This window comes from Cryptotermes secundus, unplaced genomic scaffold (genome assembly GCF_002891405.2).
Source record: "Cryptotermes secundus unplaced genomic scaffold, Csec_1.0 scaffold1771, whole genome shotgun sequence".
Classification (NCBI taxonomy): Eukaryota; Metazoa; Arthropoda; class Insecta; order Blattodea; family Kalotermitidae; genus Cryptotermes; species Cryptotermes secundus.
In genome coordinates this window covers 106,831-132,789 of record NW_019735487.1, presented here as the reverse complement: position 1 = coordinate 132,789, position 25,959 = coordinate 106,831, and the positions used below count along the sequence as shown (strand labels likewise).

General features: G+C 41.3%; 1 protein-coding gene and 1 long non-coding RNA gene across 4 annotated transcripts in view; one reads left to right on the top strand and one right to left on the bottom strand.

Annotated features, from left to right (window-relative positions):
- The window catches only part of LOC111869469 (solute carrier organic anion transporter family member 4A1), a 90,805-nt gene that overhangs the window by 22,457 nt on the left and 42,389 nt on the right, over window positions 1-25,959 (bottom strand). For both annotated transcript variants that reach the window (XM_023861037.2, XM_023861038.2), the window contains exons 4-5: window positions 2,704-3,011; window positions 1,475-1,640 (exon numbers count right to left, since the gene is read on the bottom strand). In XM_023861037.2, coding sequence (XP_023716805.1) covers window positions 1,475-1,640; window positions 2,704-3,011 — 474 coding nt within the window. The remainder of the gene's footprint in view (window positions 1-1,474; window positions 1,641-2,703; window positions 3,012-25,959) is intronic.
- Window positions 13,208-25,959, top strand: part of LOC111869471 — a 72,093-nt gene continuing 59,341 nt past the window's right edge. The window contains exons 1-2 of one of the 2 annotated variants that reach the window (XR_002843671.2): window positions 13,208-13,723; window positions 17,688-17,876. This is a non-coding gene — a long non-coding RNA (uncharacterized LOC111869471). Of the gene's footprint in view, window positions 13,724-17,314; window positions 17,877-25,959 lie in introns of both variants that reach the window. The other variant, XR_004513556.1, reaches the window with a different exon arrangement.

Sequence of the window (25,959 nt, the reverse complement as noted above, 5' to 3'; positions counted from 1 at the left end):
ATGCTATTGGATCACAGATTCTCGCGACTATGCAAGTTGCGTTCCGCTGGCAATTTTCTCAAGACACTGTAACGCCACCGTGATAAATGCAAAACTCTTTTCCTCAGTAAGTTTACATTTACATCTATGTATTTCAATATTATAAAGAAATAGACAAAGCTATCCCTGTAACAGACTGTGGAGGTCCATTGAGTTGTGAGATGTCGAGGCTCCCACATTTTCTAGACAATTGGCTCATAGATGGCTCTGAGGTTAAGTAAAGCTATCCCTGTAACAGGCCGTGAAGGCCCATAGAGTTCTGAGCCGTCGAGGCTCCCAAATTTTCTAGACAATCGGCTCACAGATGGTGTTAAAGTTGTCAGCCTTACGCGCCGGCCGCCCTTTACTCCCAGGAAGATTCCAGGCATTCACTTCTGTTAGGGGCTGGAAGGATTAGATCAATTGAAAAATTCCAATGACCTCATCAGGACTCGAACCCGCGACCTTCCATTGATTATTATTGTTGTCGATACCTCGTGTAGCACACAGACAACGGTCAAGTCTCACTGGTTGAGGACCATTTCAAGAGGGAATATTCTTTTTTCTTAATAAAGAAATTTGAATTATCTGAGGAGCTTCCAGAGGTTCGTAATTTTGTTTAATGTACCGAACTCCTGCTCGTTTTAATTCCCTGTTCTACCACCAGGTCGCATCACCGGGGGGAAGAAGCGAAAATGAAACAAAAAAGAAAAAAGAACGGAGAAATAAAATAATAATCATTTTATTGTTCCTCAGGGAAATTTTCAGATTTTAATTATGGGGAACGTTGTGTACGCACTTTTGTGTAAAATAAGGTTAGGGGCTGAAGATGAAAATGTTATGTGCTAACATCCCCTGTAGCAAGCTGTGCTGGTATTTGCTTTCGTTACCGATTTTTTTTAGGTAGCTTTACGTATATCCTTTGCTTCTTTTGCAACGTGATTCAATAAAACGGAATTTTGTATACACAGTTTGAAGTTATTTTATCCCTTTTGCATAAACAAGTTCAAAAATTAAAACAATGGGGATCTGTTTACATTATGATTCTTATGGTGATATCGCGGTGGCATAGTTTCTTGAGGCACTATGCTACAAGCCGGAAGGTCATGGGTCCGATTCCCAACAAGGTGGATTTTTTTCAATTTACCTAATCCTTCCAACCGTGCTATTGCCCTGGGTTGTACTCAGCCTCAAACAGAAATGAGTACCAGGAATTTTCTTGGGAGCAAAGGACGGCCGGCGCGTAAGGCTGACATCCTCACCGTCATCTGTGGACCAATAGTAGAGAAAATGTGGGAGCCTCGACGTCTCAGAAACCTATGGGCCTCCACGGCCTGTTACAGGGATAGCTTTAATTTTTTACTTTACCACCAATTTTAATATAAGATGTCTGCAGACGAAACCTAAAGTTACGTACCAAGATATATTTTAATATTATCTTCTGTAGCCCACTCACCTAGATACACGGAAGACATCTTTTTGGAGACGTTCTCGTCTATAAATGTGACGCCCAGTGTGTATAGGGGCGAAGCCCCAGCGCCGTGAAGCAGCTGCCCTAATAGGAATAGCCACATGTAACTTGCATGATGTTCGGCTCCTTGCTGGCTGTCGGCACATTCTCCCTACAGCAAAGCATATAACACGTGTCGTCATGTCATTACACAGCCCAACAAATTCTGCCTCTATATACATGTGAAATTCACGAAACGGTTTCAGTCTAAATGGGGTGAACTGATCAAAATTATTACGGTTAAAGACTTGTAATAATCGAAGATTTCATAATCGTCTCCAATTTTCGTTTGCATGCAAGATATTTATGAAAATTATTTCGCGATTTGAGACACTGAAGATACTTAAATGATAGCAAAATTTATTCATCAATAAAACATAATTTTCTCAATAAGATACACAAAAGTATATAAGATCTGCAGTCTACACAATAATACGTATTATATTTAAAAAACAAAGAAGATATTACTGTTATCAACATATGTTTTTATTTTGTTTTTACAGACGCAACAGGTTTCGACCCTAATCCCGGGCCATCAACAGGCGCACAATGCTCCAGTTTCAGCTGCTGAGTTGCAATTAATTGTCAACTAATTCTTGAACTAAGGGTCCTTATCGTGTCTTGAAATATTTAAATCCAAAAATTAATATATTAAGTCTTGGTAAAAGGCCGAGCCATAGCTCAAGCGGTTAGTCGCTGGCTTCCCACCGCGGCGGCCCAGGTTCAATCCCAATTCTGATCAAGTGGGATTTGTGGTGGACAAACTGGCGCTAGGGCGGGTTTTCTCTGAGTAATTTTGGTTTCCCCTGCCAATCTTCATTCCACCAATTCTCTATCATCATATACACCCGGGGAAGGCTACAATAGGCCAATCATTTGCCGCCGTGCCGAGTGGACCCAGTTGGACTCCACCCCCCACTAAGCGAATTAAGTCTTGGTCAAAAATTTAAAACTGAAAATCCTTAGATAATAAAATTTAATTTAAAGTTAAATAAATAAAGATTAAAATTATAAACTAAAGATTAAAAGACAAAAGTTAAAATTCTGTTTTTGTGGTAAAACTGCGACCTCTACGTGACATTGTAAATGAATAAATATGCAAGAAAGACAGTAAATATTTAACTGAGAAAGTAAATAAACAGATAAGAAGTGAGGTAACGCTTAGTGCGTAATACCGTTGCAGAGGAACTGTTTGTGATGACGTTGCAGGTACTGGCATGATGTGTGGCGCCGCGGTACGGACCGACGGCGAAGTGAGGGAACGTGAATATGAGCGATCCAATCCCCATGACGAGGATCCCCCAGCCAAGCCAGCGGGGTTTGCTGGCTCCAGGACGGCCTCCCAGATATGTGACAGGAATGAGACACAGGAAGGACGCGATGTCATAGCCTCCGGCTACCAGACCCGACTGCGAGGACCGGAGCCCGAACCGACGCTCTATTGTTGTGATCACCACGTTGACAAACCCGTTCACAACCATTCCTGTAACAATATTCACACTCACCACAATATCTGGAGGAAAGAAATCATCATATTAAAAATACAAAATATTTGGTTCTTGAGTATCAAGGCCAAGAACAAGGGCTTACCACTACACACAAGGGAACGAAATGAACAAGATTTAGGGTAAAAAAGTAAAGTTCTCCCTGTGCTTAACTAATTAAACACTACGCTATGAAGGTGTATGGGAGAGTGGCTGTATAGATCCACGTTTTCTTGACCTCGGCACTAGTTGGAGTGGTCAGCTTCACAACCTGGCCGCTTTACCCCCGGGAAAGAGCCCCCAGTACTCATTATCTAGGAGGTTGGGTGGACCCCAGAGCCGGTCTGGACGACACGGAGAATTCTTGACCCTACCGGGACTCGGAACCCGACCCCTCGGTCGTCCAGCCCGTAGCCCGTCGGTATACTGACTGAGCTATTCCGGTTACAACGATTAAGGCTAAACCTACCCAATTTTGCAAAATAGCCTACCCAGTTTCATGGCGAAGCAGTGTACATTCGCATGAGGCCTATACTAGACACGATATGACACAACTGCATAATGGGGAGCTCATAACTTGTAATATCTGCCAGTTAATTTTTTTTCCCCTTGGCACTACAGCCCCAGTGGGCCTAGGCCTACCTCCATAAACTTCTCCGACAGTTACAATTAGAATGATCAAGTCAGGGAGGATGATATGGGAGGGCATGTAGCACGAACCAACAAAGAACTGGTGGAATTATATAAAATGTTTGATCTGGCAGATGTTAATAAAGAAAAAGCATGGAATTTTTTGACGTACATGTCATTAGACCGGATCAAACAAGAGCAGATAAGAACATTCCTGAAAGTAAAGCAGAAGATAGAAGAAATGTGAGAAGGCTCGGAGGTAAATGTCTGGAAAATGTACAGAATGATTTACGAGAGCTGAAAATGAATAGATGGAGCTATAAGGCAAGTAACAGGGTAGAATGTGAATCTGTAGTAAAGGAGGTCAGTTTTGTTTGAGAATCATAGAGCGGGCTAGTAAGTACATGGCTTCCATAATCCAGTTAGGCACTCCATTGGCTTGAGTTTCAGTGGACTTGGTGCTGAATATGCATATTTCTGAAACATTTCGAAAACTCGAGCAACGAACTGCAGTGTCGAAACCCGATCCCGTTATGAATGTGACGTCACGCTTTCTTTGTCCGGCGTGCATAAATTGAATTCATGTAGGAGAGATCGTGTCTCTCTGTTCGCCCGCAGATTTTAAACTCAGGTCTCGGTGGATGGTTTTTTATGTGGTTTTGTATTAAGAGGCCAGAAGGGGCATTTCTATCCTCGTAAGTATTAACATTATGAAGACTCAGAGATGAAGCCACCAAATCAAAGTCAGAGAATGCTCCAACTTTCTGAGTAAATCTGTATTAACAAAATTTACCTCGATTTTGCGAAGATGCAAAGAAATTATGTGCAAACTGTGTGCCTTGTGATATGGACAGAACCTCAGTTAGTCGTGTGTTATGTTGTCCTGTGTAAGAGAGTCCTTGCAATGGATCGATTCCTCCATGAAAGGATTGTTGGGAAATATCGAAAGGATTTTTTGTTTCATAATTAATTGTAAAACAAAGAACACCAAAGGACATTACGTGAAAACGGGAGAGGAAATTCCATATTAAAAGAACCCTAAAGGCGCGTCCACATTACTGGTGCTCGTGCTCGTCGGGAGACTCGTCTGGGTTTTACTTGTGCTCGTAAATCTTCGTCCACACTACTTCAGTTGCTCGCCAGGCTTCGGCGCGTGAGGATCCGTATATTTACTCGTAGTGTGTATAGGCTGTAGTCGTATTTTAATTTATTGGCTATAGTTTTTAAATTAAAAATTTGTTTGTCTCGTGACTTGTCATATCGTCCACATTACTCGCGAGCATAACGAGTAATGTGGACTCGCCTTTAGAGTTAATAGCGCGATATGTGTTTTTAAATATTGTCCTTACTATGTAACCTGGTGACCCAAGGGACAAAAATTAAGGAAATGTATTAGGGACAAAAATGTACGAGGAAAGAGGAACAAATAAAGAGAGAATAAAGGAAAGAAAGGGGAGAAATGGATAAGAAAAAGAATAAAATAAGAAGGAAGAAGACTAGAGGATGGAAGAAAAACGAAAGATAATAAAAAGTGAAGACAAAAAAAAAGAAGGGAGGAAAGAAGAGAAAACAAAGAGAGGAAGAAGAGAAAAGGAAAGGAAGGGGGGAAAAGAGAATGGAGGAAGGGAGAAGAAAACAAAAGAGAGGAAAAAGACAGAAAGAAAAAAATGGTGGAAGAGGAAATGAACTAAAGGGGGAACAGAAACAAAAGAGGTAGGAGAAAGAGAAAACACAAACAAACAAGGAAACTGGAAGAAAATAAAGAAAAGATGAGTCAGTACAAGAAAACAAAAAGGAAAGAAAGGCGAAGGGGTGGAATATTTGTTCACAGAAAAATAAAACTGAATTGCTCGAAAACTGAATATTTCGAAGCGTTTTCACCACTTAATGGCATCGCTGCAAATGACTTCGTGCCAATTTCATTCGATCTCTTTAAGACAGACAGACACACAGACGTTCTAGTTGATTGTTGTGATGCGGGTTAAGGATTTGTCCGCAAGATGTCGCGATGCGTCAAGCCAATACAATAATTCTCGTACTCAGGCGACACAGTGCAGCAGCATGCACAGGGGCCCAGTGAGGGCGGGGCGGAGGGGCGTAGGAATGAGTGCACTGGAGGAAAGTGCTTTTATTAGGTTCCAATCACTTTCACAAATGGAGTTTGCGTTTACCGCAGTGGTGAGCGTGGTGAGTTTCCGATAGAGGGAAGCAGAAGACTTGGAGAGGCCTGGTTCACACCACTACGTTCCTCGCGTTCTTAAGCGAACTTCATACAGTTCACATTAAAGTATCTCTAAATGTAAAGTAAAGGAGCCGGTCACGGTAGCCGCGCGGTCTGAGCATGAACTGTCTTCGCTCGCTCGGAAGCCGGGATCGTGGGTTCGGATCTGTTTCCTGTGAAGTACGGACTGAATTCTTATATATTATTCTTGTACACTACCGGTCACAGTAGCCGCGCGGTCTAAGGCATGAACTGTCTTCGCTCGCTCGGAAGCCGGGATCGTGGGTTCGAATCCCACTCAGGGCATGGATGTTTGTGTGCGTTTTTCTGTGTTTGTCTACAGGTAGAGGTCTTGCAACGAGCTGATCACTCACCCAAGGAGTCCTACCGACTGTGTAAGATCTAGTAAACCGAAGTGAAACGGAGAGTTTCATGGAGGTAGGCCTAGGCCCAAATTGAGGCTGTAGCGCCACAGGGAAAAAAGTAAAGGTAAACTTGCCCCTGTGCTTAACTAATTAAACATTACGCCATGAAGGCGTATTTAACAGTGGATATATAGGTCCATGACCTCGGTACTATTTGGAGCTGAGTGGTCAGCTTCACGCCCCTGCCGTTTTAACCCCGGAGGAAGAGTCCCCGGTACCCATTGGATAGGAGGATGGGTGGATCCCAGAGCCGACCTGGGCGACGTGGGGAGAAGAAACTTCTTGACCCTACCAGGATTCGAACTCCAGTCCCTATACCGATTCAGCCATCGAGGCTCCCAACTGTAATTAATTAGCTTGAGCAATTGATAATTGCTCATGACATCTCTGTTTACGATTTGTGCTTATTAGATGATTAGTTCGGATCTCGGTCCGTGGCAAACATTATCCTGGCTGTATTTCGTGGATTTCCACAGTTCCTCCATGCAACTGCTTGGATGATAATTCGAAATCAGGAAACGACCACTTCCTTCCACCAAATTTATTGTTCTCTCTCATCAAATCATACAGCCAGAGTCACTGACAGATGCTTAAATGAACTAAAAATCCATCTACGACAACGCCTTACAAGTAGTTTCGTCTAAAAGCACATTTACAGACCAAAATTTTGTGAACATTTAATATTTCCTTTATGCATGTTACATGTCAGACATCTAGGTATTAGCGAGCGACCGAAGTGTTTTAAGAGTTACAGCCATGTTTTCTGCTACGTTAGAGCTACCACCATTAAGACGTTCTTTTGGGAAAACAAAACCAAAAGCGCCATCTTACAATTACCCTCCAACAGTTTACACGCGATTAGTCTTTTGATTTTGTTTTTAAAGAATCAGAATTTTGGTTCAATTTTGAAAATGTTATAAGTTTTAGTTTTTCTAAACAAATATATTTAAAAGCTTAGTTGGTTGAGACACTATACTACAAGCTAGAAAGTCGCGGGTTCGATTCCTGATGAGGTTCTTAGATTTTTAAATTAACCTAATCCTTCCCGCCGCACTGTGATCCTAGGGTAGACTCAACCTTTAACAGAAATAAGTACGAGGAATTTTCCTGGGGGTAAATGGCGGCCGGTGTGTGAAGCTGACGATCTCACCGCCATCTGTGAGCCAATTTTCTATAAAATGTGGGAGCCTCGACGTCTCACAACATATAGTCCTCCATGACTTGTTATAAAGAGCTTTACCTTGTATAAACATTCTAAGGTTATACTTGTGTTTCAGTTTTTCCACGCAAACTCCTAGGGATGGCAGCACTAGCGTGGCAGCACAGTATGGCGGCAGAGTTTTTAAGTTACTTGTGTCAGTAGTTATTACGTGATATCAACAATACTTCCGCTGAATGTTCCTTCTGTGAACTTCATCTGTTATGGTATTGGTTTTGTTAAAATGGAGAATATGATAGAAGACCTAGGCAATATAGTTTTGTTAAGGGAGAAGGGGTGAATAAGCAAACAGGAATAGGGAGGATTCTCTGCTGGATAGGCGTAAGGGATGAGGCAGTTCTCTCAATATTCCGCGTGCGATAGATTCATAATGAAGTTTTCCAATATTGCAGCCATGTGGAGAGGTTGAATGGGTCTGTATACAAAAGGCTTCCAACAAGTTGCAAGCTGACTGCTGATTCCCACTTTGCTTAAAAGAGGGTTCCGTACGTAGGGAGAATCTGCTTTGGTGGCGGGGAGGGTGGGGACGTGGAAGAACTTTCATACAATTCAATCTGAAAACAAAATCCTCAGTTTCATAATAAAGATGAATTAACCTGTAGATAAAAGCAATATCATTATACGTAGGCTGTTGCATTTCTTTGCAAATTCACATTGTAAACATAATTTATGAAGCAGAAACAAGTCTCACTTGGAATCATAGGGCTTAATATAGAAAACTGAGTGTTAACTACACGGCGTCGTGTGCCAGAATTTCGTAATATTTTTTTGTGGCTTATTTTGTAACATTGTCAATATCTCTACATTGTATCGATGAGTTGATGAGGTCGTACTCTAATATAGGTACAACCCCAGCATTCGCTTTGGGTGGCTGAGGAAAACCAAGAAAACCCTCATTCACTCGTTTCAAACCTTACAGTGTATTATAATTACAATAATAATGAGAAAATTCTTGCCCTCATCGGCACTCGAACTCCGACCCCTCGATCGTCCGGTCCGTAGCCAGTCGGTGTATCGACTACGCTATCCGGGCTCTTCATCATGGCACAATGTTCAATTAATCAAACACAAAGAGGACTCTATATATCTATGGCTCTACAGCCCTTTGTTTGACCTTGGCCCCCTTTTCAGTTTCTTAATCCTATACAGAGCCGGTAGGACTCCTTGGACGGGGGATCAGCCCGTCGCAAAGCAGCTGCCTACACACAGAACAAATGACTCACGCATCTCAGTGTTCGCAACCAGTCGCGCGTCCCCTTTGCTTACTGTCATGAGCCAAACGCCCACAGTACAACAGTCAACGCATTTCCTGCATCATTAAGGCAATGAAGAATTCTATTTGCGTTTAATAGTTCTTTCAGTTTTACCATCTGCCTTACAAACATAAGCCTGAGGCCCTTTGTCCATGGAACAGTGCTCAGGTTTACACCATTTCCGTAGAAACCTGCCGTTTCCGAATTACGGTAACTAGTTATGTCTAGAACATCTGTGAGAGTATGTCAACACCATTAAGTTTATTGTTACGTCATTGTCAGAAACTTAACAGAGTCTGTTTTCAACATACGATAGCAACTTGTTGGTTGTGAAGATTTCTATCTTTTGGGATGTAACACCGTGAGGTCTGTTCAAAAATCAAGCGACGTTTCGAAAGAAAATATCACCTCTATCTTCAGGGTCGAAGAATAACTACATTGTGTTATATTCAAGATTATAAAACTCTTTTTAACCACCGCTTTGAGAACCCCAGATCCTGCAAGTTTGGTTTCTAGTGCCTCATTTTAATTATTAAGTCATTTGTGATTTTAACCTCAACTGACTGGCGTATTTCTAACTCGTTTCTTTATGTTCGCACCCCACTTGGACAGGTTAACCTTATCCAGTTGTTCAGCGTACTTCAGTATGCAGTTAGTATGATGGGATTTAAACTCTTTGAAATATGGGACTTTTCTTTCGTAAGATTTCCTGCTGAAAGCATAACGTACACTCAATGATATTTTAGATACACAATAACATGTTTACAAATGCCAGTAAGGGCAAAATTCGCTTACAGAATTACTGGGTGACGTTGTGCCTGTTCCCACTGAAGCAGCCATTTTCTTGAAGGCGGAGAGCCTGTAATTTGCTTACGCACTTAAATTGAACCTCTATAAAACTGTTTTCACTAATTCTCACAAAAAACACTCAGGACAGAGGAATATTCTACTAAAACAATTTTTGGTATTAACATTTTATACATTTCCTTCTTTCTTTAAATTTTTATTTTTTATTACTAAAATCCGAAATGGGGCAAATGGACGCTCAAGCCCCCCCCCTCCCGATGGCGTCCATGACTTAATGTAGTTTACTCCATGGGTTCTTAAATTTTGCGATACCACGATCCCTTAAAATAATACAAAAATTTACTCCCATCTCTGAGCGATCAAATCTTTGATATTATTAGGGGCAATTGAACCGGAATATAATGAATTCACAATCTTAATTGCTTGCTGATTGCAGCTATAATCCATTGCAAAACGCGAAGCTATCCCTGTAACAGGCCGTGGACACCCATAAGTTTGTGAGACGTCGAGGATCCCACATTCTCCAGACAATCGGCTCACAGATGGCGGTGAGGTTAAGTAAAGCTATCCTGTAACAGGCCATGGAGGCCCATAGGGTTGTGAGTCGTCGAGGCTCCCACATTTTCTAGGCAATTGGCTCACAGATGGTGTTGAGGTTAAGTGAAACTATCCCTGTAACAGGCCGTGGACACCCATAAGTTTGTGAGACGTCGAGGATCCCACATTCTCCAGACAATTGGTTCACAGATGTGCGGTGAGGTTAAGTAAAGGTATCCCTGTAACAGGCCATGGAGGCCCGTAAGGTTGTGTGACGTCGAGGGTCCCACATTTTCTAGACAATCGGCTCACAGATGGCGGTGAAGTTGTCAGCCTTACGCGCCGGCCGCCCTTTACTCCCATGAAGATTCTTGATACTCATTTCTGTTAGAGGCTGAGTCGACCCCAGGGCCATAGTGCAGCTGGAAAAATTGGGTCAATTGAAAAAATCCAACGACCTCATCGGGAATTGAAATTGTGACCTTCCGGCTTGCAGCTACAATCCCTTAAAATACCTCTATTACATGTTACTGATTTCCCAGAACTGTAAGTGGTTACAGCAGTGTTTTAAGTAACACTTCAGAACTGGGTGAGTTCCAGTACAGAAGATCGGGAGCCCCTGTTACGGGCTGCGACCCACAGCTTGAGGAACCATCGCAATACAGAAGTAAGGGTTCGTGAAGACCGCGCCATAGCTCAAGCGGTTAGTCGCTGGTTTCCCACCGCTCCGGCCCCGGTTCGATCCCGGGTCTGGTCAAGTGGGATTTGTGGTGGACAAAGTGGCGCTGGGGCAGGTTTTCTCCGAGTACTTCGGTTTCCCCTGCCAATCTTCATTCCACCAATTGCCCCACAATCACCCTCACCTAACATCGGGGGCTGGTACAATAGGCCAGAAGTGGCTGCATTACAAGGGACTTAGTCCCACCCCACTAGCAATAAAAAAAAAGGGTTGGTGTAACTGACGTAAAGATTGTCAATTAATTTGGAGACATGCAGAGATGGGAGAAAGGATCTATGAAATTGAATCACCTCAAAGAAAAGAAAACAGGGTAGATCTGAGTGTAGATGGAGACACCAAATTAACTTTTAAACCTGGAAGCGTTCTTCAAAGAACCAAATCCTTTTTGGAAAACGGAGAAGGCGTAATTCTAAGAGGCGCATCGACTTCCTATAAATAGAATAATTTCCTTGAGATGCCAGACTTGATTTTCTGTTTTGTCAAACCTCTGCCTATACATTCGCATGCGTGTGACGGCTGAACTGGATCACAAACAAAACAATAACATAACCTTAGGCGATGTATATCAAAGCAATTACGTCGTTTCCATGGCGACGACCAGTCAGGAAAAGCTCCCCGACTTTATACAAGGCAAAGGAAAAGTCGGGCAACGTAATCCAGTTTCTTACATTCTCTGTTTTCAAATCGTTTTCCACTCCAGGTTTGTTATATGAACTTTTCCTTCTGTATTTGTGAAGTAATTTATTTACTAGCGTCCTCAGTTTCTTTTTTTTTTTATTAGTTACACGTACACCTATATCTTCTCAATCCTTCTTTTGCTTTCTTCCCTCTGTTGTCGTTCTTTCGTGTTCATTACCTGTTCTTCCTTCTTTAGCTTTTCTTCAGCTTCCTCATTCTTTGTCTATTTCCAGTTTTTTCTTCCTTGGTTGCCTCAGTTTTTGTTATTCTCAATTCTCTTTCATTCCTAACGTCTTTCCTTCTTAATTTTCTTCTCTTCTCTTCCTTGGTTCCTTCCTTCTTCGTTTTTGTTTATTCTCTTTCATTCCTAAGTTATTTCCTTCTTTATTTGTCTCTCTTTTCCTCCTTAGTTTAATCCTTCTTTGTTTTGTCTCTGTTCTCTTTCATTCCTAAGTTCTTTCTTTCTTTCTTTCTTTATTTCTCCCTCTTCTTTTCCTTAGTTCCCTCTTTTTTTATTTTCTATTCCCCTTCTTTCCCTTTTTTTCTTTCTTTCTCATCTCTTTCTTTTCTAAATTCTTACATCCTGGTTTGTTTCCTTCTCTGCTCTGCTTACTTCTTGCTGTTTGCTTGCTTATCCTACTCTTCGATCCTGAGGAAGGAGGCTGTACGTTCAACCGAAAAGTCGGTAAACTACAGCTGGTAAAGCTCAGTCGATATAGTGACATGCTGAACGACTGAGCGGTTGGGGTCTGCCAGGGGCAAATAATTCTTTAATCTACAGTGTTCAGACCTGTCTTGGGCCTGTAGCTTCCAATCCTGCTGACAGTGTGAGTCTGATCACCNACCACATATACACGGTGCCAAATCCAAGAAGACTGCTTTCTTCTTACTTTCTTGTTTGTTTCCTTCTCTGCTCTGCTTACTTCTTGCTGTTTGCTTGCTTATCCTACTCTTCGATCCTGAGGAAGGAGGCTGTACGTTCAACCGAAAAGTCGGTAAACTACAGCTGGTAAAGCTCAGTCGATATAGTGACATGCTGAACGACTGAGCGGTTGGGGTCTGCCAGGGGCAAATAATTCTTTAATCTACAGTGTTCAGACCTGTCTTGGGCCTGTAGCTTCCAATCCTGCTGACAGTGTGAGTCTGATCACCAAGGATTGGGATCCGGAATTTGAGGCACACCTTCATTTAGTGCCGAGGTTAAATATGCGTGGAGCTGTACCTCCAGAACACACAACAGGTTTTTAATGCCCGATCCTTAATTAAGCGCCAGAACATTTTAATAGTACTATATCAAATTAAGGAATAGAAAGGTAGGGTGGCATATAACGACATTGCATTTATATTTATTTTATGAAAATTAAACGGATTAGAGATAAAAGACAGGGGGATATAGACACACTGACACACAGATATGATCACATTACAAGTCTATTTCCTTTATAAAACATGAAACGACAGCCAGAAATTCGAATACTCTTACCTAGATTTAAACACCACCTATTCACTCCCTAACCAGTGACCCTTCTTGATCGAACCATCCCACACCCATTCTTTCAGCATTTCAAAGAAATTTCATAACAATATGACCATCATTCTCGTTCAGTCCACAATATTATTCATGATTGTTCAAATTATGAGGCATACTATAGGCTTAAACACAGAAATTGTCGCTAGGTGTCTCTGATGACAGTGAGTAATCTTAGAAACATTATTTCGAGTTCGATATAAAACGCGGACTAACGAATACAAGTAGCTATGGATCGATAGTGAACGTATGTGTTACTCATTTCACACGAGACAATGTGGAGAGTTGTGCTTGCGTCTTCGGTGTTTTTATATTATCGTGTGCGATAGAACTTATTATAACTACTCTAAGTTGTATTATTATATCCCATTATCAGTAATTTATGATAATTAATTAATAGAATTAAACATAAACAGAAGATTGCTTTGGATTAATGAGCTGTGTTGCGTGGTGATTGAAACGGTTCGGTCTGCATCAAGTTTCGGTGAAGCCAGTGGAGTTAGCAATGAGGTCTTCTGCTTATTAACGTCATCCGGCAAGTGTAATTTGTTATGAAAGTAGTCATATAATAAGCAATACGTTTTGTAGAGATGATTCCTACGGTATGTTTAGTACATAACTGCGAATTTGCTATCATGGCAACCAGGTTCCTTCTATTAAGGGCGGTCAAACAGGTATGTTACATTTCGTAACTGATTTCCTTGTAGTAACTGTTATTAATTTATTCGGTGCTCTGAAATATTCTAAACATAATTTTTGACATATTTTTATAAAACGATTGTTAATATGGAAACAGTTTGGTTCTGAACTTAACTCAATCCCCTGTCAACTTTTCTGTGTACGTTAGAATAGGGCAGTAAAGGCAAAGCTATTTCTCTACTCAGTCAACCATTACGCCATGTAGATACAAAGGTGAGATAAGTTAGCGCTCCATGAAATTTTAACGTCTATACCAGATGCAGATGAGTGGTTAGATTCACGCTTTGGCCGATTAACTCTCGGTGAAAAGTCACTTGTATCCATCGGATAAGAAGATTAGCCGGACCCCAGAGCCAGTCTGAACACTGTGTAGAAGAGAAAAATGTTGTGCCCATACCTAGAATCGAACTCCGACTTCTCGGTCATTGAATCTATAACCTAACCACCTACATCAGTGTAGTAATTATATGTATCTTAAATTAAGTAATAAGTATATGTTGTCACAGAATTGTAAAATTGTTTACAATGTTATTAGTGCAGTAAATCCTCGCTAATCCGGATTAATTTGGGGGTAGACGTCATCAGGATTAAGCTGTAATCAAGATTGTATCCCTAAAAGCTGATAAAATTAAATAAAAAATATCACTTCAGCAATTTGTTCCCGTGTCAGAAGTCGAAATCCAGCTCAAGCCAATCTTGGATATTTTCTTGCGTGGTTTCAGTCTCTCCAGCTGCCCTCAACACAGTCTGAAAGTCCTCTTGTTCCTAAATCCCAAGTGTCTTTTAAAGTATGTACTCAACTGTGCACAGAATTTTTCATTTTTCATATTTTGATCCTGATTATCCGAAATCTGGATTAACTATAACCGGATTAACGATGGTTTGCTGTATGGTAAACAAACATTAAACTTTGCTCCAGAATATTTAATAATTGTTGGAAACCGACAGAAAATTATCCATATAGTTGCCCAGCTTCGAGTGGTACGATGAATGGGAAATGATGTGGACGGAAACTAGGAAAAACTAGGAAAACACGGCCAGGCCAAGATTCAAACTAAGTAACTCTTGAATACAAGTCTAGAATTTTACCGCTATGTCAACCCGCTCGTAAACTTTTCATGTGTTTGCACAACTGATCACATATCAAAGAGCTCGTGTACATCTGTCTCCGTTCTGCATCAGAAACTATTTCAGAAATTTTGATGAAATTCGGGGCTAAGCGGATATGCACCAAACTTCGTACCTGCAGTGTATCTTATTTTATTCTGTAACGATCTAATGTGCAGATGTGTATGAAGGAGTATGGAAGTTTATGTTTTAAGTAAAAATGACGGATCGTAAACAAATTAGTGGATTTTTTTCAAACGTTTAGTTCACTCAGTATAGCGACCTGCTACAGACTGGACGGTCGGGGTTCTTTTCCAGGCAAGGATAGGAGATTTTTCTCTTCTCTACACTTTCAGACTAGCTTTGGGTTCCACATAGTCTCTTATCCAATGGTTACTGGTGGCCCTTTCTTCAGAGGTAAAGCGGTCAGGGCGTGAAGCTGACCATTAACCTCCATCTAGTTCCCAGGCCAAGAATGTTTGAGATATACCTACACTCCCCTATACGTCTTCACTGCGTGGTAGTTAATTACCTAAACACAGGGACAATTTTACCTTACATTTGAGAGGTTTAAAGAGCTTTGATTGCGTTAACATTTCGAAAGACGCTAAGAGTGTAATCCAACGTCTGTAGCAGTTGCAATGCTAAGCAGGTTTCCGCCCAGTACAGTGGGAAGCACTGTGTGCCCAGACACCCAGCCAGATCTGCAGACCAACTGTCACATGATTCTTCAAGCCTGTCTGTTACTGTGATAGCTGCTACGCAGTGTTTGTAGGTGCAACTCTTTTGCTGAAAGTGCTGTTACATTGCTCTCCATTTTAATAATTCGTTATCCATTCAGTAGTACTGATTGTGATTAACTGAAAATGGACGACAAAGCAGAATTGAATTTAACGGAAATACTTGTGATAGGTTTAGATCGGTATACGTATAAGACGAAAAATAAGGCGACCTCTAACTTTTGCAATGAGAAAATCAGAAAAAAGGGTGCTCTTTTGGACAGAATTTATGTCATTTAGTTCCGGTGTTTGTAAACAAAAGAAACCTTCATAACTAACTAACTAGGGCCGCACGCCATAGCTCAAGCGATTAGTCGCTGGCTTCCTACCGCGGCGGCCCGGGTTCGATCACGGGTCTGGTCAAGTGGGATTTGGGATGGACAAAGTGGCACTGGGGTAGGTTTTCTCCAAGTACTTCGGTTTCCCCTGCCAATCTTCATTCCACCAATAGCTCCACAATCACCCTCACCTATCATCTGGGGCTGGTACAATAGGCCAGAAGTAGTCGCAGGGCCTTAGTCCCACCCCATTAGCAATTAAAAAAACTAACTCCATGGAGCCCAGTCCTTCTTGAGAAACCGATAGTGGCTCAGGTGGTCAGTAATTTCACAAAATTTTAAGACACCCGAAAGTCTATTACTGTCTTCTATTTCTCTATGAAGCATTTTAATTTTATTATCCAATTAAAACTATGCTATTAATAATAAATTAAAAAATAATAACTTAAATATAATTTTAGGCATTTTCAGAAGTAGAATTAGTAATTATGACTCCTCATAGCCATCTTCTTTACAGTCTTAGGGGCCCGAAAACAAGAGACCCCTCGTTTCTTAGAAGTAATATTTTTGGGGGGGAGGGAAGAAACATCACCTTTTATTCGGGTTACCCGCCCTATGAACATGGGACCGATTCAGACTATCAGAAATGAGTACCAACAATCTTCTTGGGGGTAGAGGGCGGGCGGTCGGCGCGTAAGGCTGACAAACTTACCGCCATCTGTGAGCCGATTGTCTAGAAAATGTGGGAGCCTCGTTGTCTCACAACCCTCTGGACTTCCACGGCCTGTTACAGGAATAGCTCTAACTTTTAGAATCGCGAACTCTAATGGCAACCTACATCTGTGAATTTTAACATATATTGGTTGTAATATTTTATAGAAATTTATGATTCCGTTTTTAATTTTCTTGTTTTACGGTGCAGCCACATGTAAGCATATTGTCACGTGTATTAGTGGCTTTAGATGCGGGTTTGGATCAGTGAGTCGGTTTAGTGGATCTTCACCAGGCGGAACTACATTTAATTGTAACACTTTCAGTCTTACTGCAACTATAACACTTCGTAACTACAAACCGTAATAACACTCTAAAGGGCGCTTCACTTCTGACATCTGACTTCTGTGTCAAAGTCAAAGTCACATTCCGACTGACGGTCAGTCAGTCAGTCAGTCAGTCAGTCAGTCAGTCAGTCAGTCAGTCAGTCAGTCAGTCTTTGTGTCGAGCTCCATCTGGGGCCCATGACCACATATTTATTACTGTTTGACAGTTACTGTCTTGTTTTTGTGTGGCACCCTCTCTGACGAGAGGACGGATCAGTCCTTTGTATATGCTGCTGGTCTTTGCCAGCGCAGTATTTCTCCGGTCTGAGTCCATTGGGATTCGTTACCATCTTTTACTGTCTCAGATTTGGGACTTCGTCGCCTCCTACGACTCGCAGGGCTAAGGTGGATGTATTCGACCCCGCCTCCACACGGGACCTGAATTGATCTCGGTGTCTGACTTCTGCCTGTTTACATACCCTTCAGCCGATCGAATATGCGACACCGTTCCCAACAGTTAGTCTTATAGCTTCCCTCCGTTTATGTGCTTTTAACGATTTTTGCCGTGGATATCGGCATTCAACAGTCAAAGTTATGCAGCGTGCAGTGAATCATAGTACTTGAACCGTTGCATAGCAGTTGGCGCCAATTCTTGAACGCTTGGGAACGTGTTTACTTATATGTCACATTATTGATGGCGGGAGGTAAACCTCTGCAATAAGTGCTTTTATTGTGAAGTTGCAGTGTCTTTCGCCGCAATACAAAATGTTTAACTACGTACGTTTAACAACAAGTTTCTTCTTCTGTGATCGTGTGGGTGTTTTTTTGGTGTATGTGAACAAATTTCCGAGTGACCATACCCAGCGGCCCTTGTCGGCGGTCCGGCAGCGTTCATCCGAGGCGGCAGCAGGCACGACGCGCAAAACCGTGAGTGAAACTGAAGTATTTATTAGTGACAATTGTAGTCATGCTTAATGGTTTTGTTAGTCTGTAAGATGAAGTAATTCAATCTGCTCCTAGCGATAGGTTTGTTACCTTGCAGCAGTATATTTCAAGATGAGATACAAATTATTCTTCTTGTCCAGATATTTTTGTTAGTTTTAAAGTTGAAGTTACCTCCTCAGCTCCAAATGATATGATTGTTTGCTTTTCGAAATACAATTCAAGATTGGTTAGGAATTAGTCTTCTTCTGCAGATACAAGAAGATCGAAAAGTCGCGCACTTCAACCTAAAAGTTGTTATAAATTGTATTGCAGTTAATATAATTATATCTTCTACCGCTAGATGGTACTGTAGGAGTACTAACAACGAGTAGAAACGCCATCTGTCGTGTATCGGTCATACGACGTCTGCAGTATAGCTTTGTTTATTGCGTGACAGATATGTCGCTTTCATTGTGGGACATTATTTCGCCAGTCGTTCTTATGCACGTGTCGTGTATTTTCGTTAGCTTCTAAGTTGAGGTAATCTAACCAGCTCCTAACGATAGGATCGTTATCTTATAGGAATATAGACCTATTTCAGGATGAGGATACAAAATATTTTTCTTTTCCAGACATTTTTGTAAGGTGAAGTTATCCTACCACTTCCTTATGATAGATTTGTTAGGTTCTTGAAACAGGCTTCGACATGGTGTAACTGATCGTTACCTACCCAGAGGCGTTTATAAATATTTCTTTTTTTTACAGTGGCTCTTCCAGCCCATCCAAGGCCCTGGCCTCTTATTTAGTTCTGTAATAATTTTTCACGAACGGTAGGACTCCTTGGGCAAGCGATCAGCGCGTCGTAAAGCGTATATAGTATATGTTATTATGTTAATATATGTTTCGGCCTTACAAGGCCATCATCAGGCAACAATTTTTTTAAGGATTCTAATTTAGTGTACGCTAATTATATAGTATTCTTAAGATATGCCGTTGATGTTCATATCTTCTTGATATTTTAAAATTGTTCTTATTTCTGCATCATATTATATGTGTTGTTTTTCATTGTGCGTATCAAGCGCTTAAGGGTCATTATATAAATTAATGTTATTAATTTGTTGCATTGTAGGCGGAAAAGAAAAATACTTTAAAATTATATCAATGCAACAGGATGCTGAAATATAATATTGTGTTTCTTGTTTCTTATCGAAACTGACAGAAATTCAATAAATATAACTGCATGGTTTCAGTGAAATGGCTGTCAGATTTTGGAAGGCAACCCGGGACTGAATTTTAAATTCTCCATCTTGCCTTGACAAGTAGTTAAAAGCTTACGGTATCAACTTCGATTGAGAAGGATATTTTTTCACGCGTCTTTCACCGTTATTGAAGAATTTGCATTTTATATTCAAATGCTGTGAGAGATCGAAAGTTTAGTAAGGAGTGTGTGTGTGTGTGTGGGGGGGGGATATAGAAGAAAGAATTGTAAATTTAAATTTAATTCTGTGCCGAAGAAGAAACTGTAGAAGAGTGAAGGCGATGCTTAGGGCTAAAATGAACTAATACATTCCACGAAGCAGATACTTCCTCGAAAAATTCATGCGTGCTTTGCTGACCAAGGAATTTAGGTGACAGAAGATTCCTTACAACCCTCACATCTGTTAACCAAGGGATTCTATTCAGAGCCAGTAGATTTTTATTCACAATCTCGTACCATATTTTTCCAAGATTTATTATAATAATGGTCTAGTGCTCAAAGTTTCTGGCTACAGATCCAGAGATCCGGGTTCGATTCCCAGCGCAACCAGATTTTCTAAAAAGTAGTGGGTTTGGAGCGGGGTCCATTCAGCCTCATGAGGATAACTGAGTAGCTATTTCAAGAAAATAGCGACTCCGGTCTATAAACCGAAATTAACGACCGTATGGATTCGCTGCGCTGACCACGCGACACCCTCTATCCGCTAAAGTTAACACTAACTTCGCCAAGAAGCGGCAGTATACTTCGCTTGCGGACTAAAACCACGGAGTTTTTTTTAGTGTCTTTTGCGAGTGACCATGTTTACCTACAAACATTCTGTATTTATTTACGTTCCCCTTACCCATCTCACTTTCATTGGTTTAATCATCAAAATATTAGGTGAATGCTACAAATGACAAGGCTTATTATGTTTCTTCCCTACCGGTTACTCTAAGTTCAAATATTCTCTGCAGCGCCCTGAGTCTTTGTGTTTCATCAGTCCGGTCCTCAGAGTAATTGTGTTGTATCTTCCATTTTTCTTATGATAGTTCTGTGTGGTGTTTGCTCTTCCTGGCACCTTGCGAAAGCTTCCAGTCAAATGCCGATTCACAGATGAAGCCCCAAACTTAAAAACGGAGGATATGATAACGTGCTGCCTTCTCAGGGCTATAGCATATCTCAAACGGACAGTGACTGATGAGAATTGATCATTTGTTTTTATTATTAATTAATTAAAGACTGGGTAACCCAGAACTTAATTACAATTAAAACTAGTTGGATAACTAACGATTAATTTTTTTCTAAACCTAATATATTATATAAATTAAAACTAAGTCACTTCCACTGAATTACTTAGTACTTTCACTGATCATTGGTAAAAAGATAATTTTTTTTCCTTGGCACTACAGCCCCAGTGGGCCTAGGCCTACCTCCATGAACTTCTCTGTTCACTTCGGTTTTTCTAGATCTTACACATTCGGTAGGACTCCTTGGGCGGGTGATCAGCTCGTCGCAAGGCCTCTACCTGTACACAAACACAGAAAAACACACACAAACATCCAGGCCCTGAGTGGGATTCGAACCTACGATCCCGGCTTCCGAGCAAGCGAAGACAGTGCACGCCTTAGACCGCTCGGCTACCGTGACCGGCAAAAAGAAAATTAGCAGGGGAAAATTAAAAAGTTTCCAAGGAACGCCTGTTCCAGAGATGTTTTATCTATCATAAATTATTTTATTTAAGGATGTGGATTTCGGTTTTATAGATTGTTTAGAGGAACATTTTGTTTTTAAAAATATTTCACATGAACGTTTAGGTAAGAAAAGCTATTATAATATATCCGAAACATAGCAGGGACAAAAGAAACGGAAATAAATAAGGCAGACATACAAGTAGTGATATATTTCCTTTATGTTTATGCCAGGTTTTGCATTCCCATGCGTAATTCTCCATCTCAAATCTTAACCCTTCCCTCTCCGTTTCCTTCTCCATATATTATTTCCCTCCTTTTTTCCCATTCTTCTGTGTTTCTCATCCATCGTAGTCTCACCAGATTATCAGAATTTTTTTTGTCCACACCATTTGCATTTTCCGCATCTGTGTACATGTGACTGGCTGGCAGGGCCAGGCGTTTTTTCTCCCCCCTTCTCTCTGTACTGAGGAAATCTCATTTTCCGACTGGCGAATTCTCAATTATGGAACCCTAGTAACAGCGGTGGCTAATGTAATCATGGTGCTGTCACCGCCATCTACCTCTCGCGTCAGACAACAAACACCAACACCATCACTTTCAAACTCTCCTCCTTAATTAACAGCCAATAACACGGATTCTCTGTTTGAAAATTAATTTCGTATCTAGAGACAGATATGCTAACATTTATTTTACGTTTGGCAGAATATGAACACAAGACACTGTATATCAACAGACCCGTCACTTATGACACTAAAGGGCCGCGCCATAGCTCAAGCTGGCTTTACACCGCAGCGGCCTGGGTTCGATCCCGGGTCTGGTCAAGTGGGATTTGTGGTGGACAAAGTGGCGCTGGGGCAGGTTTTCTCCGAGTACTTCGGTTTCCCCTGCCAATCTTCATTCCACCAATTGCTCCACAATCACCCTCACCTATCATCTGGGGCTGGTACAATAGGCCAGAAGTGGCCGCAGTACAAGGGACTTAGTCCCACCCCACTAGCAATAATATTACACTAATATAATTAACCTTGTTTTCATACTTTTTCCCGTCAATAATGCAAATATTTAGTTCTTCGTTCACATTTGCGTTCGATATTAACACGTTTCGACCCCAAATGGCCATCTTCAGGTGTCCCATTATGCCAAACCTGCTACATTACACTGAGTATTGCCCATTCCACACGCGCGTAACTGAATATTTCGTAATTAAGATGTTAAAACTGTACTCAACTTTTGCGTTAAAATCTTTATATGTTATAGTTCATTGCATTTAAAATCAGTTTAAAATCGTTAACATTTTTAATTGTATAAACTCGTAATTTCACCTCATGAAAGGCGTCGTCCACTTTTCTAAGCAATATACCCTTCTTCGGTTTGTTTACATTGCAACGGCTCACCCTTTCCGTATGGTAGCACGTTACGTTTTGCCCCTTGCTTGTCCGTTTTTCCTGCAAGCCCAATATGTGTTGTCTTGTTAAAATTTGTAATTACATAAAAACTCCTAATTACACCTCATAAGGGACGTCATAAACAAGGTTGAATATAGTAATGCAACAGGATGCTTAAATACAAGATTATCTTTTTTTGTTTTTTTCTAGTGGGGTGGGACAAAGTCCCTTGTACTGTGACCACTTCTGGCCTATTGTACCAGCCCCAGATGATAGGTGAGGGTGATTGTGGAGCAATTGGTGGAATGAAGATTGGCAGGGGAAACCGAAGTACTCGGAGAAAATCTGCCCCAGCGCCACTTTGTCCACCACAAATCCCACTTGACCAGACCCGGGATCGAACTCGGGCCGCCGCGGTGGGAAGCTAGCGACTAACCGCTTGAGCTATGGCGCGGCCGTAAATACAAGATTACTCTGTAATTTAATAACTGGACAGGTACCATAAGACGGGCAGCCTGAAGAAGGAAACGAATAACAAATTAGTGTAATTGCATTCGGGTAAACAGATCCTTAATCACGTGTTTATTCATTCGCTGATTTAGACATGAGCATTTTGCAGGACCTTAGGTTGTAAATGCTGTGGTTGCGAAGCATTGTCTTCTGGTATATGGTCTGGAGATGTTTCCTCTGCAGACAAAACAAACTGGAGGGGCGGATAGAAGTGCCCAAAAGACGAGGAAGAAGACGTAAGAAGATGCTGGATGACCTTGGGGACAGAAGAAGATATTTTAATTGAAGGAGAAAGCTTGAGATCGCATTAAGTGGAGGAGCTGTTTTGGAAGAGACTGTGGACCTGTCGTCTTACAGATTACTGATGAATGAATTAATAAACAAATATAACCAGTGTTTCGGAAGCACATGTTGCCTCCATCTACAGAATTGAGAAATAAGCCAAGTAAGAAACCAGCGTGGTGAAGGCATGAAGCCGGTTTCATCCATGTAATTTATGGATGGATGGATTGGCATCAATATACACGTACAGACAAATATTAAAAAGCTAAAAAAATTAGCGTAACTTCCCTTGCAAACATAATGCTTATACGAGTAGTAACTCGATCAGAGCGTTGCAGACATAAGTGTACAAATATTTCTAAGCACTCTGTTGTCTGACGACCAAATATTATTACTCGTAGTTACGGTTGTAAACCTCTATTCATTGTCACGTGGTGTCTGAATCAGAAATGCAGCAATAACGATATTCACTGATTTGGGGGTTGAATGGTAACATTTATGGGTTTAATTGGTGGACTGGCACAAACCTCCCCTCTCTTCCCCCCACCAAGGGATCGTAGGATGGAGGCTTGTTAATGAACAACTAGTGACTGCATTGTTATGATTATACATAGCAGGTACATGAAAATGAAAATTGGAATCTCTATTCATGTCCACCCAATGGGATTTTTTTTCCTTGGCACTACAGCCCCAGTGGGTCTAGGCCTACCTCCATGAACTTCTCCGTTCACTTCGGATTTTCTAGATCTTACACGTTCGATAGGACTCCTTGGGCGAGTGATCAGCTCGTCGCAAGGCCTCTACCTGTACAAAAACAGAAAAACGCACACAAACATCCATGCCCTGAGTGGGATTCGAACCTACGATCCCGGTTTCCAAGCGAGCGAAGACAGTGCACGCCTTAGACCGCTCGGCTACCGTGACCGGCCATCCGATGCGATTAGAAGAATAAATTCAGGAAACTTTTCAGAAGCCGTTTTCTCCCCTTATAACATCATAATGCATAATAGATCGTGTATATGAAACAGTGTGTCAAGCAGTTTTATGTTTTGTAGAAAAGCGGTCTCTTGGTATGGATGATGATAAACTACATCTGTAACGCTATCTTTTGAGACTTGATGCTATGTAATCTTGTAGAAATTTACCTAGTTTTCGGAAGAATTTTCTGCCTCTATCTTCAGGGTCGAAGAGTGAGTCAAGCAAGAACCAGCGAGCAGCAAAATTGATATTTGAGGCAGAATTTCTGCTCCGTCACGGGAAAATGCAGAACCTGGATAGCTCAGTCGGTATTTCTACGGGCTGAACGACCGGGAATCAGTTCTTGGTAGGGACAAGAGATTTTTCTGTACTCCACAGCATCCAAATGGGCTCTGGGGCCCACTCAAGCTCCTATCCAGTGGGTACCGGGGGCTTTTTTCCCGGTGTAAAGCGGCCTGGATATGAAGCTGACCACTCCCATCTAGTGCCGAGGTCAAGAATGATGGAGCTATACCTCCACTCCACCATATGTCTTCATGGCGCAGCAGAAACAACTTTACTTTTACCTTACCTTGAATAAATACTACGTGTACAAACAGAAACTCATAAGTTATACTGCAGTTTTATTTTGACAGATGGTTTCCATAGATTGCCAACATTTTATCAAAATCGTCGGAAAATTTTACGAATATCCTTTTTTTTTCGAGCCCAGTTGAAGAACCCCTAGTTTTGGATTTAGATTTTTTACATTCACAGGGCAGACCACAAATCAATATAAATATATATATATATACATACGAACATATTGTTACTTAATTTTATGGAGTATGAGTATAGACGGGCTTTGGATTGAAGATCGGGTTTATTGTATTCTGTGATACAGCGCGTGACTAGACTTTACAGTTCACTGTTACACACACACACACACACAGTCATGTTTTACTGCCGTTTCTTGGTAGCGGCTTCCAACGGCGGAAGTTCCCCATTCTCTGGGTTCCTGAACTGTCCCCGTGCCTCAGCTACCGGCTTCTAACAGCAACAGATCATAACGACTGAAACGCAGCAGTTCCCTAACTAACTCACCAACTGACTGACTGGCTCTGCTAATAACATCTTGGAAAGGACCGCGTAGAAAACACCTTTCCTATGTTGCAGTGTAATTGTTGCCGCGGAAACATGCTTGTTTGATGAGCCTTTACTTAGCAGCGGCTGTTGTGTAGTCGATTTTTTCGCGGTCTTTGCCTAGCAATGCGTCTACATGCTACAATATATGCAGGCATAGAGACAGGCAGGTGAGATTCCAAAGGCAAATTTTTCGTGATCAGGAGTGTTGAAAACACGTCGATTTGGCGAAATTTCGAGGTAATTTTCTTCACCGTAGCTGTACTCTCTCACTTATACGTAATTATATGTGAAAGTAAAAGAACTGAATACCCATGAACTTTGTAGATGTCGGAAGAGGCTTGATTGTCTGTGCCATGAAGAGTGGCAGAAAAAGAGGCAAAACCCGCCAACAGAACAATGTTCGTGGTTTCCATGGAGACGAAGTATTGGGATCTACTTACACGAATCGGCCCGTCAGGAAAGCATCAAGCTCTCTGTAAGATTCATTTATCAAACTTGGGACATATGCGTTCTACAACAGATGCTGCCAGAGATTATTAATTTGTCTTAGCTGATTATATCGTAAAGGAGGGGTAAGCAAAAGGGGAAATCTTGTTTCCTTCAGAACTACGATGTAATTTGTCTTCAGTAAATTTCCGTGACTGATATAAAAATTAATGGCGACTCCTTGTAATCTCACTATGCAGAGGCAGAATTTTGCAACCGATGGTACAGAAACGTTTTGAGTTAAGTTGCGTTCCAGCGTAATTAACATTACTTCACGAAGTATACTAATAATAATGATATCTACTTCACGAAGTGTGCTAATAATAGTGATATCTACTTCACGAAGTGTGCTAATAATAGTGATATCTACTTCACGAAGTGTGCTAATAATA